Genomic DNA, 22,706 nt, shown 5'->3' with positions numbered 1-22,706 from the left:
GGGGAAGTTTTTTATAACTTTTTTTTTTTTTCTTTTTTTTTTCTTTTTTTTTTTTTCAACAACAACAAATATCTGACCGTTGGCCATTTGGAGTGTCCATTTGAAAATAACAATATTCGTCTCACTCTCCAAGAAAGGGTCAAGCACAAACCCTCTGACCAGGATAAGGTGGCAATCCTCAATGGGGGAAGTTTTTTTATTACTCTTTATATTTTGTATTTTTTTTTTTTTTGTTTTGTTTTTTTTCAACAACAACAAATATCTGACCATTGGCCGGCCATTTGGAGTGTCCATATTTGAAGAAAAAAATAACAAGACAGTAGGCTATTTACCAAAAATATTGTCTTATTTCAAAAAAACTAAAATACTGTAAAAGTCTGCCACTCCTATTTTTTCACAGACTGCAAAAAGTAGCCTAGAGTCTACCTCTCTCAAGAAATGTAAAACAAATGAAAAATGGCAATATTCATCCCCCACTCTCCAAGAAAGGGTAAAGCACTACTGGGCACATGATCCACAACGGATGTGCTCCTTGCAGATGTATTTGCCACATCCCCCACATGTATTAGTTGTCTTGTTATCGTTCCTAGTGGAACAGATCTGGCACCTGCCTCGTTTTTGCCCTCTGGCCACTGGAGGATTGGAGGTGTGTGCCTCCCTCTGAACATCCTCCACTATCACCACAGCAGCCGCTGAGGCTCTTGGTAGGACAACTCTTCGTGCAATTTGGGGTTGCACCAGCGCGTACCCCAGCTGTTCCAGGAACAGCCTCCTCCGGTACAGCTTTTCGCTGTTCCAGCCTTCACTGATCTCCCTCCAAAGCACAAAAGCGTTGTAGGCACTCACATCGATGATGTTGAAGAATACAACAAGGGGCCATCGTGCAGTCATGCGTCGGCAGCTGTACGTGCCTGTGACTTTATCCAGGTTGTCAACACCACCCTTTGTGGCATTGTAGTCCAACACCATTTGTGGCTTCTTGTCCTCCCTGGTGCTGAGCTGGGCATCCTTGTGCATCGTACTCATGAGCACAACGTTCTTCCCTTTCTTGGGGCAATACGAAACAGCTGTGGCGTTCTCAGTGAAGGCAAACACTGAGGATGTAGCCTGTCTGTTCTTGATTGCAACAAGCTCAGAGGGAAGCTCTGGCTTGTTCTTGCGGACTGTCCCCAGCATGGTGACTTTCCGCTTTGCGAGTTCTTCACCAAGGGCATAGGAGGTGAAGAAGTTGTCGCACGTTATATTGTGCCCCTCCAGTCCCTCAGCCATGTCCAGGACAACCCTCATGCCCTGATTTTTTTCAGGTGCTTCCCCAGGGGCTTTGCCGGTGTAGACCTGCATATTCCAGGCATAGCTCGACTGGGCATCACATGCTGCCCATATTTTAATGCCGTATTTGGCTGGTTTACTCGGGATGTACTGTCTAAATGGACAGCGGCCACGAAACGCCACCAGACATTCATCCACAGTCACATGGGGGCCTGGGTTGTAAAGCAATGGCAGTTGCTGAACCCACTTGTCCCATACATCCCGGATAGCTGCCAGCTTGTCATGTTCTCTCCGGCCCTGTCTTTTCTCTCTGTCATCGAACCGTAGGACACGAGACATAATATGGAATTTCTTCAGAGACATGGTGGCTGGGAAGATGGCCCTTCCAGTCTCTTTATTCCACAGGCTTTCTGCTGCCTCGCCTTTGGACTTGTACACGCCCCCCAAAATGAGCAACCCGATGTATGCCTGCAAGTCAATTGCATCGATCGGCTTCCAACTGTCCCCAAACACACGACTCCCCTCTAAATTGGTCATCAAGAGTACATGGTTCTCAATTGATGGTGTCATGAGGAGCTCAAATGCAGATTTTATGTCTTGGACACGGCTAATCGCATATCGGGTTGGGCCTGGAACCATTTTGATGACATTACCAGCGCTAAGTCTACCCTGCCGTTGACGTGGGGCAGGGGACCACGACAACTTTCCATTTTTGGACAGGAAAATGTCTGCTGGTGTTCCAGTGTTGACAGGAACTTCAGCATCAAGGGTCTCATCCTCATCAGAGGACGATGCCCCATAATCAGGGTCTTCCACAACATTGTCTTCGATTTCAGACACATTTTCCTCTATGTCTACCTCTTCACTAAAAACCTGATCCAAAACCTCCTGGACAGAGAACGTCTTGTGGTTTGGCATCATCAAACTCAAAACAAGAGAGAGAGAGAGAGAGAGTATATCACAAACAGCAGCAGAGAAATGGTTTAGAAGGCAAACTCGAAACAAGAGAGAGAGAGAGAGTATATCACAAACAGCAGCAGAGAAATGGTTTAGAAGGCAAACTCGAAACAAGAGAGAGAGAGAGAGAGAGTATATCACAAACAGCAGCAGAGACAGCAGCAGAGAAATGGTTTAGAAGGCTGCTATGCGAGTGCTTTTATATGTTTGCTCCTCCCCCCTCCCCTCCTCCTGTTCTCACACGGCGCGGGAACGGAATGTTTGAACTGTTCCGACATCCCGCCATTCCGACAGAGTATAAATTATAAATTTATTTTCAAGACCATTTATCTCAGTGGTTTCTGCATCAATTACTAATAAAGATCTACTCACTGCTTTTTTCTGTGTTCAGGGGACTTAGGAGCACAAATAAATGGTTTCCTACTGGGATGTTCGAGGTAGAAAAACGCTAAAATGGCCACCAAACGCTACTCAAACCACACTAGTTCAGCATGTAATAGTCAGATAAACTCACAGTGATTGTTCCATTTCATTTCTTGTGTGACACTTATATGGAAAACTGAGTTTATATGTATTTGTACGTTCAGAAATTACGAAAATCACTTTTGGTCACATTCAAGACCAAGCCTAACAGTATTCAAACTGCAATAACTCGGTCTATGATGGTTGGATTGACTCACTATTTGTTTCTTTGTGTTCAGGGGACTTAGGAGCACACATAAGTAATTTCCCACTGGGGGGTATTTGGTGGGGGGGGGTGCAATGTGCCGAAATATCTATGGAAAACTGTCAAAATGGCTGCCAAACGATATTAAACCAACAATAATTCAGTGTATGATGGTCAGATCAACTCACAATTGAATTCTCTGTGTTCAGATCACTTGGGAGCACAAAAAAGTCAATTGGATCATGTGTCTCACTCTAACACACAAAGACTTATAGTGCTTTCCAATCCTGGGGTCTATATGACCCCTGAGGAACGATGGCGTGGTCAAAATGTGTACAGAGAAATGAGAAACAATCATGCAGTTGATTTTATATTTTTCTGTGTCTCCCTGATGGATTAGGAAAAGTCATGAAATATTAGGAAGAAAAACTAATGACAACCATCTTTTTAGAGACTCTCCTATTGTCCTTGGGGTCACATTGACCCCAAGGACAATAGGAGGGTTAAGTAGAGTCGTCGAAGCAAAAGGAAGTCAATGGTGCAAAATAAGGAAAGAAAAGCAAAAAGTATTAATATATCTTATTCTAATCACTTGGCTTTTTGCCCCCAAAGCCCCTCTGTGTCCAATATCTGACTATAAGACTTTAAACCAGGGGTCCCCAAAATTTTTGGCTCGGGGGCTGCATTGGGTTAAAAAAATTTGGCCGGGAGCCAGGCTGTGTGTGTATATGTGTATATATATATATATATATATATATATATATATATATATATATATATATATATATATATATATATATATGTATATATAATCTTTATATATAAATATATATAAATATATATATATATATATATATATATATATATATATATATATATATATATATATATATATATATATATATATATATATATATATATATATATATATATAATCTTTATAATCCTTTTTGTCATTTAACATCAATTAACATTGATGTTCATCAACATTTAACATTGTCACGTTATCGATGGGAAAATTCATTTTTAGACAATATGATTTGCCTGAGCGGCTAGGAGACACCAAGAGTAACAAGCGGTAGAAAATGGATTAGAAAGGAAAGATTTAAAAAAAAATAAAAAATAAAAAACTTTTTTTTTTACTTGGGACTTCCTGTGGGCCGGATTTTGGATGCTGGGGGGCCGGATCCGGCCCGCGGGCCATAGTTTGGGGACCCCTGCTTTAAACAATACATGATAAATATAGCAATATCTCCAATGAAACAACATATTTCTGAAAACTTAAAAAAAAATTAGTTCTAATCAAGCTAGTATCGATCCAATACTAACACTACCTGTTATAATCCCGGATGACTGTTTGTGTTTTCCTGTATTTTATTTATACTTCCTGACCTGTGAGCTCAGTTTTGTTCTCCGCTTCCTGTTCTGGCGTGTCTTGCTACTTCTTGACCTCTGTTCTAAGCGCTGGGTTCTTATGAAGATGACACTGTGTGCAGGTTTTTATCCTGTGTGTGTTTATAGCCTTGCCTTGCTTCATACCAGAGCATATTTGCTTCTGGATTGAGTTTTCTATATTTGCCTAAATTTTGATTCATCTGTGGTTCATTGCTTTGTCTATGGTGGTGCTACTAATTTTTCCACCATTAAAAGTTACTTTTTACCTGTACATTGTTTGCCGTCTCTGCATCTTGGGGTCGCACTACAAGTCACCATTCCACACCATAACAACTACCTTTGGTATGGATGTATACCAGTTAGACATTTGCAAACTAACTACATACCCCTGCTAGCATATTTTTGCATGCTAACTTTTGTAGTAGAATACAAAGAATACAGTCAAACGTAATGGTAAATGGTAAGACGTATTAACGAGCAGGAAAAAATAATTAACATAATATTTATCCAGCAGTGCCATTTTTAATCTGCTGGATGCCTTCAGGGCTGATTTCAAGCCAATCACAATTATGAGCCATGTCATATCTCCAATGGAATAAGTTCTTGCAAACTTAATTTTTTTGTGTCTGGATCATTTCAGCGCAACATTGCAGATAGTGCCGGCGTTTCCCAGAGTAGCTTTTCTGGTGCGCTGTCCAAGTGTTGAATGCTATGTCACGCAGGATATACACTTCCCACGCACTCTGTATTTAATAAATACCACAAACACCGGCATCCTCTTGACTCCTAAAATGTGGCTCGCATTCAAACAAGAAACATTGTCAAGCACTCCCCTAGCGAGCTGAAAAGTGGCTTCTTTATAGCCAAGAAAAGATGGCACAGATTATATATGTCTGCTGCATGTTCCACAACATAGCAAAACACTGCCAGTTGGAACATGATGCCATTGATGTGGAGGAAATTGAGTGTTTCCATGGTGACAGCCGGTAGTACACGAAGAAGCCCATCTACTAAGATCCAAATGCCACGTGCTAAACAGCATCTGCAAATTCTAAAATGATTAGTGGCCGTCTTGCGTGTGATCAGGTAAAACTACATGTACAATTGAAAGGTGGTGCATACCGCCTTATTTAAAAAAATGCGAGCACATCAACCCCAGTTCTGGCCTCACTCCACTGGCTCCCCTGTCTGTCACCGCTGGCGGTCCCCAGATCCAGGCTAAAGACCAGAGGGGACAGAACCTTCTCCGTTGCCGCCCCTAAGCTGTGGAACAGCCTTCCTCACCACATTAGGTCAGCCCAGAGCCTGCGGGTCTTCAAAACCCTTCTTAAGACCTATCTCTTCTCGCTGGCCTTTAACCTGAGCTGAGCCCGCCCACTAGGCCACCATTTCTAGTCCACCCCCCCAAACCCCCCTTCGCTTTAGTTTTTTTTTTCAATTTGTCGCTCTTTTATTATTTAATTATTTTTATCTTGCAATTTAACTTTTTATCTGAACCCTTTCACCGTATTTCTTTTGCACTATCTTGTTTAGCTTATGTTCTTTGTTTTTTGTTTTGTTTTGTTTTTTTGCTCTATGCTTTTTAACCTGTAAAGCACTTTTGTTCAATTTTAAAGTTGTTGTAAACGTGCTATATAAATAAAGTTGCCTTGCCTTGCCTTGTCTTGCCTTGCCTTGCCATAAATGAGGTTTTTGTGTGTACTACCAGCATTATGTGCCCCTGGAAATACTAATATCCCTCCACACTTATGTTATAATTATCTCCAATCTGTGTGCAGTGTTGTTGAACTTGCAACACACATTTATAATCTATACCACCTTTTCTGCAATAAAGAATCAAAATCTATAGGACAGCAAAAACTATTTTAAGCACGCATGGACCATCACAACGCCGCAGCGCATTCATGCGTCAGGAATGATGTATATGCCAGAAAATGTGTATTGAAATATGTTTTTTCACATAGGAAATATATTATAATATTATATTTCCTATATGAAAAAACAAACGGCATTAAAAAACCACCAGCAGAGACCACAACACATCAATTTAATTGGTTTTAATCAGCCAGTTAGGTCATCCAGCAGCTATAAAATTATAAAATTATATTGCTGAATAGACAATATCACTATTTTTTATTTCTGACAGTCTATATGTACTGACACACACACACACACACACACACACACACACACACACACACACACACACACACACACACACACACACACACACACACACATACACACACACACACACATTGGAGGGAGGATTCTCTGTCCATCCTCTGTCTTTGCATTGCAATCACCTCTTTTCTCACAGCTATGTGCGTAAGTGTCAGTGTGCATGTATCGAATTTTCTGGACTATAGAGCGCACTGGTATATAAGCCGCAGCCACTAAACATTTGAACTCGTCCAAAAGATGGCGCCACAGCACAAATAATAACAGAGTCTCTGTGTCGGTGTTACTACTATGTAAGTTTGTTCAACACAAAACATTATGGCAGTTCGCGAAGAAAAATCCACAGATCAGCCACACCTTTGTATAAGCCTCAGGGTTCAAAGCTTGGGAAAAAACTAGGGTGTTTATAGTCTGGAAAACACAGTAGTTTTCAGACGGGAAAAGAGGTAGGTAGGTCTTTATTGTCATTGCACAAGTACAACAGAACTTTGTTTTCAGCACAAACCCGTTCAAGATTAGACAAACAAACAGTTTACAGGGTTACAGAACAGGAACGCTGATGGGTCGCCACAAGACGCCCCGTAAAAGATGGGAAAAAGGTCAACGCTGGGGGAGGATGAGTAAAAAAACTGGAGTGGGAAAAAAACTCCATAATATACATATTACAACATACAACTCAAAACTCGCAACCGAGGGGAGGGAGTGGGGGCTATGGTGGCAGGCTGCAGCTCTTCAGGCGCTGCCCAGCCGTCCATCACCCCTAAGGGATTTGTGTCAAGGGCATTGGATGTGGGGTGAGGTATGTGTGTGTGGCGTATATTTTTTGTGGATGCATGTGTGTGTAAGCCTGCCGTGCGTCTCTGTTCCGCGGTCTTCGACGCAAAATAGTGCCCGCAGAACAGTCTCAGTCTTGATAAATCACATTGCACGTGCTGAATGATTCTATTTGTATCTTCTCCTCCCGGTATTGTGGGCGTTCTGGTGGTCAGCATATATTCTGCATATTCATTAAGACTGACATGCTAAATAGATTGCGCTCCTTATTTTACTCACTTTGAAAACTCAAGTGTACGCACAAATTTAGTACATCAGCTTTGCGTGTGCTGTCAAGTTTCCACATATTTTAGTGGACACAAACCTTTCGTAGATCAGGCCCACAATCTTAGTGCATCTCCCGCAACACGCCCACCTGGTTCGCACACCCTATTTAGCACTTGTTACTTGGGATCTTTGTAGGTGAGGAGTCTTGTTCTTCTGGTCCGTACTCAAGCACTGGCCTAGTCACACTTGGACAAGGTGGGCCAGGGAGAACTTAGCACAATTGTTCAAACAGATGTACGTGCAAGATGGACAGTTAATCCCACTAGTTTGTATGGACTCCCACCACTTTGCACTATGAAAATGAACAGAACAACTCTAAAAAACCCACCAAGTCAGGAAAGTTGCAGTAAAACAGCACTGTCTAATGAAGTGAAAACAGGCCGAGGCCCTAATGTGTGTAGAGTGTGAGTGTGAAGCCAGGGGAGGCTTAGCACCTCTTAATCGTCTCACTAAATCTTGCACGGCATTCAAAAGCTTTGTACCAATATATAGTACCAATATTATATAGTATAAGACTTTGGATCATATTCCAGCTCTTCATTTGAAAACTCCCTTTGAACCAACCACTAACTGCATACCTCAATTTCATGGATTGGTCTGTGTCTATGTGTGTATGTATTTGAGTGTGACCAGTGGACAGTTTGATGCCATTTTGATGGAAATAATATTATGGAAAATGATGATGTTATCTGTTATTCTGGGAGCCACAGCACCATATTTAGAGAAAACCACTAACAGTCCATCTTACCCCTCACTTCACCTAGTGCCAACAATCTGTGTGTGTGTGTGTGTGTGTGTGTGTGTGTGTGTGTGTGTGTGTGTGTGTGTGTGTGTGTGTGTGTGTGTGTGTGTGTGTGTGTGTGTGTGTGTGTGTGTGTGTGTGTGTGTGTGTGTGTGTGTGTGTGTGTGTGTGTGTGTGTGTGTGTGTGTGTGTGTGTGTGTGTGTGTGTGTGTGTGTGTGTGTGTGTGTGTGTGTGTGTGTATTTTCAAGGTTGGCCATGCAGGCACAGCTCGGGTGGTCAGGAAGAACTGCGTGCTCAGAATAAATCCAAGAATGTGTAGCTTTTAGCGCTCCATTGTTGAAGACCAGTATTTCTAAAGATCAAAACATGATAAATCCCCATCATTTAATTTTCTTCAAACACTAACAAAATATAATAATAATATCTGTCTGGACTTCAAATCCATACAGCACCTCATCCTGACCCCTCTTCATCTGATAAGGTAGTCTCTGCACCGATGGAGGTGTGAAAAGAGATGTCACCTTTCATAGCTTTCTTCTGTGCATCTCCATTTGTTCGTCTTCATTGCTCTTATGCTAAGGCAAAGGTCACTTTGCGTTCCTCCTTTTTTTTTTTTTTTTTTTTGACATGTCCTGTCCAACCACTCAGGCAAATCATATTGTTGATGTAGATCAGTGGTTCTCAACCTTTTTTCAGTGATGTACCCCCTGTGAAAATGTTTTTAATTCAAGTACCCCCTAATCAGAGCAAAGCATTTTTGGTTGAAAAAAAGAGATAAAGAAGTCAAATACAGCACAATGTCATCAGTTTCTGATTTAGTAAATTGTATAACAGTGCAAAATATTGCTCATTTGTAGTGGTCTTTCTTGAACTATTTGGAAAAAAAGATATAAAAATAACTAAAAACTTGTTGAAAAATAAACAAGTGATTCAATTATAATTAAAGCTGCAAGCAGCGTTGGTCGGGCCCGCATATTTGGCAGGTGCTAGTTGCTGAAGGATGTCACTCTATGAAATGTAGGTCTAAGTGAGACCTACATAGAGGTTTTTGTTGCATGTCTTTACGATATTCGTACTGGGAGTTAGAGGAAGTGTTGTCTGTGTTTTTTTCCTAGGGGGCGCTAGAGCGCAGTTTTGATTTTTGGGGTTTGGTTTTTCCACTAAAGAGTTTTGTTCGCGTTTTTTGATGTGTGTGTAAAATTTGGTGAGTTTTGAAGCATGTTGAGGGGGGAAAAGTAGTGCGCAAAGCTGCGGAAGAATAATAAGAAAGAAAGAAAGAATAATAATAATAAAACCTTACAATTTCAATAGAGTCCTCTGTCCCTGTACAAAGGACTCCCTGTGGGAGTCCTTTATACAGGGCCATGCGGGCCCTAATAAAGATTTCTACACATAGAAGTAATCATCAACTTAGAGTGCCCTCTTTGGGGATTGTAATAGAGATCCATCTGGATTCATGAACTTAATTCTAAAGATTTCGTCACAAAAAAAGAAATCTTTAACATCAATATTTATGGAACATGTCCACAAAAAATCTAGCTGTCAACACTGAATATTGCATTGTTGCATTGTTGCATTGTAATGAATGGAATAGCCTACTTGATTTGATGTTCAGTTTATGAACTTACATTCATATTTTGTTTAAGTATTATTCAATAAATATATTTATAAAGGATTTTTGAATTGTTGCTATTTTTAGAATATTTTAAAAAAATCTCACGTACCCCTTGGCATACCTTCAAGTACCCCCAGGGGTACGCGTACCCCCATTTGAGAACCACTGATGTAGATGATCATATCTGCTGTACAGATTTACTTTACAAAAGAGAAGTGTGGGATACTTCTCTTGTTCCCTTATTTGTGTCTGACTTTATTTAAGGGATTTATTTAGGGTTTGACGCAGCCGGACCAAAGCAGGGGGGGGGGGGGGGGGGGGGGGGGGGTAAAAGAAGAAAAAAATAAAGAGACAGAGGGAGGAAGATAAGACAGAGAGACAACAACAACAAAAAACAAAAACAACAGAATCACATCAGCCAATGCGATACATGGTATACAAATATGATGCCAAAAATTATAACAAAAAACAATTAATGAAGTAGACAGTAATAACAAAGAAATGACAATGAAAATGATTGCACTACATTTGAAGCAATAAAAATACCTATAGAAATAACACTATTGATAATGAATAATAATATTTATTCTATCATCGACATTACAATCGCTTCAGATGCAACAATACATAAAAGTACTGAATGACATAAAGAAAGCAGATATAAAGTGGGGAAGAAACAGGAGTGGACTATATTAATCTTATAGATTGTCATGATAAAAATAGTCACTTTGCTTTCACCAATGCCACTTTTTCTGTAGTCTGCAGTTTGCGAATTAGGATTTATGGGTCAGGCTTGGTTGTGCGTACCCGGGATGTGCTGGTGTGTAGATCTTGTAAGATAAGATATCGCTGGATTCCCAACAGGCTTTAATGCAGGTGAAATGAGGAGGTCAAATGAGGTACGCTCTTAAAAGAAACTTCAATAAATGTTGATCTTGGAAAATCGGGTGGTCACCAAGATTAGTGAGCCCAAGTCTCAGCCATGAACCAAGGGAAGATCTACCACCCCCAGACATAATTGTTTCTGCACTGTTCCACAAAGCCACAAATGAGCTTTTGGCACTTTGGGCACTACTGCTTTTGTGACTCTTTATCGAGGCTTGGTGTGCACGGCGTTGGCTCATTCTATTTGGCTTGTTGTCTTCCCAACACAGGTTTGAGTTTTTGAGACAGGAGTATTGTCTACTCTGGGAATCGAAGCCGGTTCTCAACAGTAGGCCAATCCATTTTCTGTCAGTTTGTGTGTGTTAATAACTGTTAATTGTTTAATAATAAAATCTTACTTTTTCAATGTGACATTTAAAAAAGGAGCTGATTGTGGTAACTGTTCAGTTGTTGTATCTCATTTGCAAGTATTATATAGAACAGTGTTTTTTTTAACCGTAGGGCCGTTGGGCCGCGCGCGCTCCCTCGAGGGCCACGAAAAAAAAAAGTTTTTTTTTCCATCACTTGGGGCAGTGGTGACAATATTAAACAAACAGAAGAAGTTTGGTGCTAAAGTCATACAATAGTTTCTTAAGCGCAAAAATTATGACTAAAGTGGTGAAGCTGTATTTTCATTTTTATTTTAGAAAAATATATAATATTATTATTTATCTAGTTAGAATTAATTTAATTTACCACTGTTTGATGCATTTTTCTACACTTTATATGAGTCCCTTGTTTTGCAGTATATTTCATTAGTTTTTATTTTTATAATCAGCCTGTCCTAAACCATGATAATAATATTTGTGATTAACAACATTGTTTCATATAATTTGACACGGTTTACCCTGTTAAACTGTGGGTAGGTTAGATATAATTATTGAATACGATTAAAATTAATAGTAAGATTACTATTTCAGTGTTAATATTTGAATGGGCCCCAGGCCCACACTGTAGGGAAAAAGTTGGGCCCCGAGGTCAACATTTTTTAGGAACCCCTGATATAGAAGACTCTGCATGCAGTTGCAATTCCAAGACACTAGATGGCAGTAGTGTATAGACTGCAGTGTGTTGCCTAGCCAGGAAGTAGCCCTTGCCATGAAGCTGGATGTGCCCGTCTCGTCTTATGTTGTGCCCTACAAAGCTTTTATAATGTAAGCATTGTATTTATTACACACCAGCTGTTTGATTTTTACAGGCATCTTAGTTGTAGTTTTCTACTTCCAAATCTGGAGATGTAAAATCGCTACTGCTAATCGGTAGCACATATATGGCAAAGCCAATGTAAATTAGCATCAAGCTAGCACATTTTGCAAAAATGGAGCCCTACTTTACACCGGAGCATACTTGCTTTGTTGGCATTGAAAATAGTAGCATTACTAAAATAACACAATTATAACATTACCTAAAGGCAGTTTGTCTGTGTGATCGTTTTCTCGCCAAGTTTTCAAGCCGGTGTTCAGTCTGTAACCGGACGTGACATCATGACGTCACAGAAGAGCGCTATACAAGTGTAAAACATTGACCATTCACATAAAAAAAAAAAAAAAAATAGACATGATAGGACTTGTGCAGTGTCATAACACTACAAGGATTTTATATTTGGTCACTCGTGTTTGCTCGTTCGTAAATGGGTTGTACTTGTGTAGCTCTTTTCTACCTTCAAGATACTCAAAGTGCCGTGTGCCTCACAATACGAAGGTTCTGGGTTCGATCCTGGGCTCGGGATCTTTCTGTGTGGAGTTTGCATGTTCCCCCCGTGACTGCGTGGGTTCCCTCCGGGTACTTCCTCCCACCTCCAAAGACATGCACCTGGGTATAGGTTGATTGGCAACACTAAATTGGCCCTAGTGTGTGAATGTGAGTGTGAATGTTGTCTGTCTATCTGTGTTGGCCCTGTGATGAGGTGGCGACTTGTCCAGGGTGTACCCCGCCTTCCGCCCGTGTGCAGCTGGGATAGGCTCCAGCACCCCCGCGACCTCGTAAGGGACAAGCGGTAGAAAAGGGATGAATGGATGGATAGTTCATGTACCTTGTCAGCCCAAATTGTAAGCCATATAGAGCAGGGGTGTCCAAACTTTTTCCACTGAGGGCCGCACACGGAAAAATTAAAGCATGCGGGGGCCATTTTGATATTTTTCATTTTCAAACCATAACAAAATATATATATATATTTGTTTTAACATTTAGGGCTCCTGGGGCCCGTAAAGTGTCTCAGTCATTAAAATGTTTTAAAAAAGTCAATTTATTATTGCCTATTATTATATATGCCTTTTCTGTCAAAGACAACTTTGTTTTTTATAGTAAAACTGAAATATGCAGTATTTCCCCCACCGCCCAAAACATTCAGAAAGCAATGTTTGATGTGAAGTAATTGGAGCCCTGAAAAGATCAATAATGCAGGACACCATTTATTTTATTTTCATTATTATTTTTGATTAATCACAGTGAAAAGAAATAAAATCCCACTAAATATATTTGGGATCCAAAAGGTATCCCACTCATAAAGTGATACATTTTTATTATTATTTGTTTTACTTTCAACACTTAAGTTACAAGATCAACTTCAGATATATCTGTCGATTTTACGTTTGAACTATTATTTTGTTTGTTTTATGCTCTTTTGTCAAAGAAAACTTGGATGTTTTTATATGGCAACCACACAATATATGCAATATTTTTCCACATAAAACATTTTAATGTGAAATATTTGAAGTAATTGGAGCCTTGAAGATGTCAATAATTCATTAGTATTGATTTTTTTGTCTTTTTTTTTTTTTTGACCAATGGCAAAAAAAGGAAAATAAAGATAGAAAAAATAAAAAATAAACTGCCTGCATGGCAGCTTTGTGTCAACATTGCAACGTTTTCTAGTTAGATTTCACCTTATTCCTCTTTTTTAATGTTTTTTTGATTTTTGCAATGGCATTTCCTGAATGTGTGGCTGGCCGCTAAACAATTAGCTGCGGGCCGCAAATGGCCCCCGGGCCGCACTTTGGACACCCCTGCTATAGAGACTATACACTATTTCACTAAAAGACAATATATAATAAAGCTTCGGACAAAGTTATGTTTAAGTTTCACTTTTGTATCTCACAGCACATAACTGTGGTGTGTGCAAGGACCCATTGATTGAAGTTCGACACAGGTTTTAAATACAAAGAGAGGCTTAACCCCCAGTAGATGCACTAATAATTATGTAATGATCACTATGACAATAATTATGTATTATTATGATTATCAATTACCACCATCCACCAATCCTACATAATCCTACTTTTTACTAAATCGTGCCTGCATTGTCAAGACATACGATGACAATACCGCTGCATTTCTGTGGGATAAAAGTGAAATATATATGTAAACACAAAACTAAAAATATGCACAAATGGAGGAAAGCAATGTCATAAATCTTTCATTAGCATTCATTATTTGATGTCTTTGGGCCCAGTCACATGTGAACACAAGCAATGGCTCGTTATGTCCCTTTAGCTCATATTGATGTGTTTTACGTGTACTATGCACTACCAAGTGTATGTTTACTGCATGTTTTGTAGTAGATGGCTGTAGATCTGGCAATGCATGATAGGAATTACTGTTCATCTATCTGGAAATGTGTGTCCATGAAGCCGGTTAAACAAGCGACAGGGAATAATTGTCGCATTGTTGAGTGGAATTATGAACCGTGTTTTCTTGTTTGGGGCCCGATTTTTCTGCATGTCACCTCTGCTTTGGATCGCGGGGAATTTCAAGTTGAATTGCCATGATTGCAGTGTGGAAATGGCAAATCATGTCGGGAGGTTGACTGCAGATTGTTAGTTGTTTTGTTTCTTGCAGCCTCTGGTACCGTGCCCATTCTTCCTCTTATTATAGCGGGGGTGCTACGTTCTCGTACAAATGAGAAGGCTGCAGATAACAAGATGCCGTAAATGCACGAACAGTCAGAATTAATGGGTCTGAAGGAGACTAGACTGGATGGATCTTGACAGCACGGCAATGGAGAAACGGCATGTTGTCTACGTTTTTGTGTTGTATGAAATGATCTCAGGTGACTTGTCCTTTGTTTTGTCTCTGCCATTAAGAATATAGCCAGCTGAGATTTGATTGTTTTTGTCTTCATACTGGTAGAGGTTCCAGTTTTGTATTACAAGCTTGCATTCCACAAAAGCAAATGAATCAACAACAGAAAAATATTTTTCTAAAAAAATAACCAATCATTTGGAGTTTATTACAATCAAAGAAGGTCAGGCATTGAAATAATCAGAAAAAAAAAATATTTCAATGAACCGCAGTGCCACAGATGTGTTTGTTCAGTTCAATCAGGAATACTATGTAAACAAGGCTTGGGCAAAATATCGAAGTTGTTATTTCAATTCAAGTCATTTGAAGAATTTGAATTGAATCGGCTCCAACCCACATAATGTTAAACTGAAATTACAGTAAGTGATTTTTTATTTACTGTTTAGTACATTTGTTTAACCTAAAAACTGAAAATACTTTAAAAACACTAAAATAAACACAAATTCACACACAAAAACGCATAATATTGTTTCCACCATTTTCCAGAATTTCAAACTCACAATATCCATGACTGTCAGTTTTATCATTTCAAGTCTGTTCAACATGAATGTCACAAAATTCAAATTTTTCGAGTACTGTTTCAAGCCCTGTTTAAGCACTGGTTCCGTTTCTGAAATACCAATTTTGTACTAGAGATGTGACGTTTGTGAACGAGTCGAGTCTTCTGAACGGCTCTTTTAAGTGAATGACGATGAGAATCGATTCACAGTTGCGAGCCATTCGATTGAGAGCGTTTTTTTTTTTTAATGCAGATACAGCGTCGCTCGACTGGCAACAGGAAAACCAAATGAATCAGAGTCCAAGAAAACATAGCACCATTTGTATTCACGTCTTATTATTTTTACTTATTTATGTGTATCTGATTTCTGGCTCATTGTTCAGATATGTAAAGTAGTTCAAGCGTACACACACCAAGTAGACTTGTACTCTGCAATTTTCTATTCACATTTTTATCATGTCTTAATTTTTATTCTCGTTTCATTTTTACTTTTTAGATACATTTTATTCTAATTCACTATTTATGTATTTTTTCTACAATGCTCTTGTGCAAAATGTTTTATAAAAAATGGTGATGTAACTGTCAAAGCATGGGTATATGGCACCAACTTAAGGAATGTTTACAATTAAAACAAACCAATATTTCATAACAATGTCCACCAATAAAGTAGTATTTGTGTACATTTAAATTATTCTGCCCTTTGAGACTCTTGTGATAAAGGGCTAGATCAGGGGTCCCCAAACTTTTTGACTCGGGGACCGCATTGGGTTAAAACAATTTGGCCGGGGGCCGGGCTGTGTGTGTGTGTGTGTGTGTGTGTGTGTGTGTGTGTGTGTGTGTATGTATGTATATATATATATATATATATATATATATATATATATATATATATATATATATATATATATATATATATATATATATATATATATATATATATGTCTTAATTAGATTATCTAAAAAATAGTGCTCGATACCTTATTAGAGCGCAATATATGTATGTGTGGGGAAAAAAAGATGAAGTAGTTTTGTGATTTTTCCCACACATACATATATATATATATATATATATATATATATATATATATATATATATATATATATATATATATATATATATATATATATATATATATATATATATATATATATATATATATATATATATATATATATATATATATATATATATATATATATATATGTACAGTATGTATAAATATATATATATATATATATATATATATATATATATATATATATATATATATATATATATATATATATATATATATATATATATATATATATATATATATATATATATATATATATATATATATATATATATATAATATATATATTTATATATAATATATATATGTCTTAATTAGATTATCCAAAAAAATAGTGATCGATACCGTGGTAGAGCGTAATATGTATGTGTGGGGAAAAAAATCACAAGACTATTTCATCTCAGAAGATGAAATAGTCTTGTGATTTGTTTTCCCACACACATACATATATATATATATATATATATATATATATATATATATATATATATATATATATATATATATATATATATATATATATATATATATATATATATATATATATATATACTAAATATGAGAGTTACATAAACATAACTCTGTGTATGTATATGTATGTATATATGTATATGTATGTATATATGTATATGTATATATACATATATATGTATATATACATATATATACACTTGATATATATTGCACTTGTTGTCATTTTTAGACAACATGATAATATATATATATATATATATATATATATATATATATATATATATATATATATATATATATATATATACATACTAAATATGAAAGTTACATAAACATAACTCCATGTATGTATATGTATGTATATATGTATATGTATGTGTATATTTACTGTATGTATATATACATATATACACTTGATATATATTGCACTTGATGTCATTTTTAGACAACATGATTTGCCTGAGCGGCTAGGAGACACCGAGAGTAACAAGCGGTAGAAAATGGATTAGAAAGGACAGATTAAAAAAAATAATGAAAAAATAAATAAATAAATAAACGACGCTGGCGGGCCGCATCCGGCTGTAGTTTGGGGAACCCTGGGCTAGATAAACACATACTAACTTTACTAAAGACATACTGTAATAACGAGCCAGTCTTTTCAACGGCTCTTTGAAAAGGAAGTGCTCCTCAAGATCAGGCTCCTTTCAAAGAGCCGTAAATCATTATTATACTCTATTTTGTAATAGTATCATTAAAAAAGTAAACCATACCCATCACTAGTCCTCAGCCACCATGATTTACATTTAATAGCTCCTCTTTCCCAATGTTGCTAATACGGTGATTATTTAGGGAGGTTAAGCTGTATTTTAATGTACACACTTGTGTAATTACACTTTAAAATGCGTACTATTTGTATTTGTTATTTTTAATTTAATTTAATTTGTATTTCATTGTATTTTTTTTTTTTTTAAATTTTTAATTATTAATATTTTTGTTTAATCTTATTATTTATTTGTGTGTGGCGTCGCGCGGGTCTCGCTTCCTGTTGGGTGGGGTCCGTGCCCGTGTGGCCCGACCTCTGTTGGCGACTTGATGTGGTGGCGGCGCGGCGCCCGTGTCTGGTCTGGATACTGTGTCTCGGTTGTTTGGGCGGTGGTGTGTTTGTGCGGGTTTGGGCTGGGGTGGTGGGGTCTTTTGGTGGTGGTGGTGGGGGGGGGTGTCTCTTGTTTGCGTGTTGGCGTTTGGGCTTGCTGGCGGGCTGGCGCTGGCTGGTCTCTGTGATCCTGTTGGCGTGTGGTTGCCGGTCGCGTTTTTTTTTGATCGCTTTGATTTGATTGGGTGGTGCTGGCTGTCTGGGGGTGTTGTGGCTGCTGTTTCTGCTGCCGTTTGTTTGTGGTGTGGGCGCCCGTGGCTGCTGGGTCTGGTGCAGGGGGGTGGCTGATGTTGTGACTGGTGGCAGCGCGCGCGCGCGTGGTGGTTGTCGGGGCTGACAAACTGTGTATATGTATGTGTATGTGTGTGTGTGTATGTATGTATGTATGTATATATATGTGTATGTGTATGCATGTGTATGTGTACATGTGTATGTTTATGTGTATGTATATATATATGTATGTATATTTCTGGGGGTACGTTCTGGGCCTGCCTGTCGGGTGGGGGTCGGCGCCTCAGGCTACTGCATCCGGACTGCGTGTCTGGAGCTCCTGGGTCCCACCGTCCATCCCTTCCGGGTGCCCGTCTTGGTTGGGGCCTGCTGGGTCTGGTCCCTGCGTCTACTTTGGTAGCTTGGTGCTGCGGGGTATTCCGAGGTGCTGCGAGTCGGCCAGTTGTTGGGGTAGCGACCTTGTGTGTCAGCATGTCTGTGATCTTCTTTTAATTGTTTTATTTATTTATTTATTTTTTTATAAATAAGATTAAAGATTAAAGATTAAAGTACCAATGATTGTCACACACACACTAGAAATTTGTCCTCTGCATTTGTCCCATCCCCTTGGGGAGCAGTGGGCAGCAGCGGCGCCGCGCCCGGGAATCATTTTGGTGATTTAACCCCCAACTCCAACCCTTTGTTGCTGAGTGCCAAGCAGGGAGGTTATGGGTCCCATTTTTATAGTCTTTGGTATGACTCGGCTGGGATTTGAACTCCAACCTACCGATCTCAGGGCGGACACTCTAACCACGATTTAATTATTTATTTATTCTTATTTTTTAATATATTTTATTATTATTATTATGTATTAATTTATTTTATTTATTTATTTCCCCTACCTCAGGGGGGGACTCGGCGGGGCGGTTGCTGGTTGTTCCATCTCCATCGTTGGGGTCCCTGCGGGTGGGGTGGGTGGTTCCCGTGGCCCCGTGCTGGGTGGTCCTGTGGCGGCCGGCTTGGGTGGGGTGGCCGTGGGCTGGCCTCGCCGCGCTCTCCGGGGGTGGGGGGGGGGCTCGTGGGGACCCGGTTGCCGGTGGGGCGGGGGCGGTCTTCCCGTCCGGTTGCGGGGCGTCCCGCCTTTCTGTCCGTGTGGGGTGTGGTCTCTCGCTGGCTTGGGGTCTGGCTGCCCCCTGCTTTTCTCGTGCCTTGTCCTCTGCCGGGTGCGTCTGTCTGCGGCTTGCTGCCGGCCCTTGTGGGCGGCGCGGTGGGCCAGGCTCTGGGGTTCCTGTCGCTGTCCGGCTTGGCTGCGTGGGGGCGGTGGCCCCTGGTTCCCTGGGCACCACACCTACTGTTTGTGGGATGGGCTCTCGGGGAGGCTGGGGCCGTACTCTGGCTCCCGCACACACTGGGAGTCAAATGTATTGTACATGCAAATTCACATATACTCACACACATACATACAGACATACATAGGTACCTACGCTCCCACATACATATACAAATAAATACAGTACATATTTACACACTCAAAGTTCGTACATCCACACGCACATTCATTATACAAAGATACTGTATACACATACTGTACATATACATTCACTGTAAAAACATACATATACATATACTGTACATATACACTCACTGTACAAACACACACATACACATACTACACATATACATTCACTGTACAAACACACACATACATATACTGTACATATACATTCACTGTACAAACACACACATACACATACTGTACATATACATTCACTGTACAAGCACACATATACACATACTGTACATATACATTCACTGTACAAGCACACATATACACATACTGTACATATACAAGTACATATGCACACATACACTCATGCACATAATCACGTTTCATCAAACATATACTAACGTTGTTGCCCTAGAGTAAACTGGGTATAACACATGGCACACTGACAAAGCTTAACCTATTGTTACTATAACAATCTACAAGGTTAATGTAGGTTGCTTCTCTTTCTTCCCCTCCATTTTTCTGCATTCTTTCGTATCTCAAGTTATCATTACGTATATGTATTGTTGCATTTGAACAATTATATTGTTGATAATAAAGGTAAAGTATTGGTATTGTTTATTATCAATAGCACTATTTCTATTGGTATTCATATTGCTCCATTTTTAGTGTAATAATGCTCATTGTCATTTCTGTATTATTTTTTTATTTTCGCTAACTGCTTATTTACTATTACTTTTACCATCATATTTGTACATGTCGTATTTGCTGATGTTGCTCTGTTGTTGTTGTTGTTGTTGTTGTGTTTGCTGTTGTTGTTTTTGTCTCTCTGTCTAATCCCCCTATTGTCCCCACAATTCCCCCCTCTGTCTTCCTTTTTCTCTCTTTCTATCCCCTCCTGCTCCGGCCCGGCTGCACCAAATGATAATATAAATACATTTAATAAAGTCAAAATACAAGTAAGGCAACAAGAGAAGTATCCTACACTTCTCTTTTGTAAAGTAAATCTGAACAGCTGATATGGGCATCTACATCTGCTATATGATTTGCCCGAGAAGCTGGGCAGGACATTATTAAAAAATAAAAACAAATTAAAAAAAATTAAAAAAATGATTTTTAAAAAATTAAATAAAAAAAAATAAATAAATAAAATGCGTACTATGCACATATTGATAGTAGGCACACTGCGTACTTAGTTCATTTTGGTCGCTTGTATTCTCGATCTTGCTCTCACTGTCCAGGTGAGAATGTAGAGCCTTGCCTTCCTTACAATATACAGCTGTGCAGAGCCGTCATCAAATGGCCGGTGAATTGGTCAATTATGCTAATTAGAGAGCGTGTCTTTGTTCAGGGTGGCGAAAGCGATGCTGGGGAGTTGATGTTTGTTGGAGAGCATGAGAAAAGGCAAAAAGTAAACAAGAACACGGGGCAATTTTATTGATGTCTATGCTGGTAGGAGGCTTCAATTAAGCTTCCGTGGGTCCTAGGATTGGACTGATCGTGCATTTCTTTTCTGGCTCTGGAGACACGGGTACTTTTGAATGCCCTGCAAAATGTCACAATCCAGCTGGAGAGGGCTAATGGGACTAGCAGGGGTTGTTGTCTTCATCAGTGCCTCGCTGGTCAAACGCGGGTAAATGTGGAGGGAACGGTTTGGAATTTCAAATGGCGGTGCCCTTTGGGGTCGAGCTCACAGCTGTTATTTAGTCCTTCCAATCTTTTTGCCTGCTTTTTTGCTCTCGGTTGAAAAAAAAGTGGCCCACGTGCTTCGGTTTTCTGCTGCCCTATTATTACAGAAAATAGCAAGCAGGTGTAGCATGCAATATTCAGAAGATGTCGCGACCAAGAGAAAGCTCACAAAAAGCTACATGCTTGGTCGTAAAGAACCTTACATTGCTGTGCTTTGAGGCACAATCAGGTGCGTCTGGTAGTATAAACACTCCATCTTAGGGCCACAACCACTAGGGGCCACATGATCAAAGCCTCAACTTTTGTAAAGATTTTAAGAGGTTTTTATTCTGTCATTGCAGAAGACAATGTCAATTTTTTGGGGGATAAAATATATTTTGCTGTCTAAGTTCAATACTTACTTGTTGTAATTAAATTAGGAATATATGTAACACTACCAGCTGGCGACACCCTTTTGTCAAAAGTAAAAAATGGTTCATTCCTTCTGGTATTGGCAAAATCAGCATTGAACACTTCATTATTATCTCAACACATTCGTGTCATCGAAGCACACATTTATTTTTGCATTCCCACACAGCGCATACATTTGGGAACCAGGATGAGATCCATCCATCCATTTCCTACCGCTTATCCCTTTCGTGGTCACGGGGGGTGCTGGAGCCTATCTCAGCTGCATTCGTGCAGAAGGCGGGGTACACCCTGGACAAGTCGCCACCTCATCACAGGGCCAACACATATAGACAGACAACACTAGGGCCAATTTAGTGTCGCCAATCAACCGATCCCCAGGTGCATGTCTTTGGAGGTGGGAGGAAGCAGGAGTACCCGGAGGGAACCCACGCAGTCACGGGAAGAACATGCAAACTCCACACAGAAAGAGCCTGGGATTGAACTCAGGACCTTCGTATTGTGAGGCACATGAACTCAATCAATCAATCAATCAATGTTTATTTATATAGCCCTAAATCACAAGTGTCTCAAAGGGCTGTACAAGCCACAACAACATCCTCGGTACAGAGCCCACATACGGGCAAGGAAAACTCACCCCAGTGGGACGTCAATGTGAACTAATTCCTGTTCCACCTTGCTGCCAAACAGGATGAGATGATAGAAGAAATGTAAACAAATAAAAACATCTATTTGTGGCAGCATCAGACAAAGTTATG

General features: G+C 39.4%; 1 protein-coding gene across 1 annotated transcript; it reads right to left on the bottom strand.

The window, feature by feature from the left end:
* Window positions 1-207: 207 nt before the first annotated feature.
* Window positions 208-2,932, bottom strand: LOC133650716 (piggyBac transposable element-derived protein 4-like). Its single transcript, XM_062048298.1, has one exon. The coding sequence runs from the start codon at window positions 2,188-2,190 to the stop codon at window positions 499-501; it is 1,692 nt and encodes a 563-aa protein (XP_061904282.1). The 5' UTR covers window positions 2,191-2,932; the 3' UTR covers window positions 208-498.
* Window positions 2,933-22,706: the final 19,774 nt, after the last annotated feature.

Source organism: Entelurus aequoreus, linkage group LG05 (genome assembly GCF_033978785.1).
Source record: "Entelurus aequoreus isolate RoL-2023_Sb linkage group LG05, RoL_Eaeq_v1.1, whole genome shotgun sequence".
Classification (NCBI taxonomy): Eukaryota; Metazoa; Chordata; class Actinopteri; order Syngnathiformes; family Syngnathidae; genus Entelurus; species Entelurus aequoreus.
The sequence above is the reverse complement of the archived record's forward strand: the minus strand, read 5'-3'. Positions and strand labels throughout refer to the sequence as shown.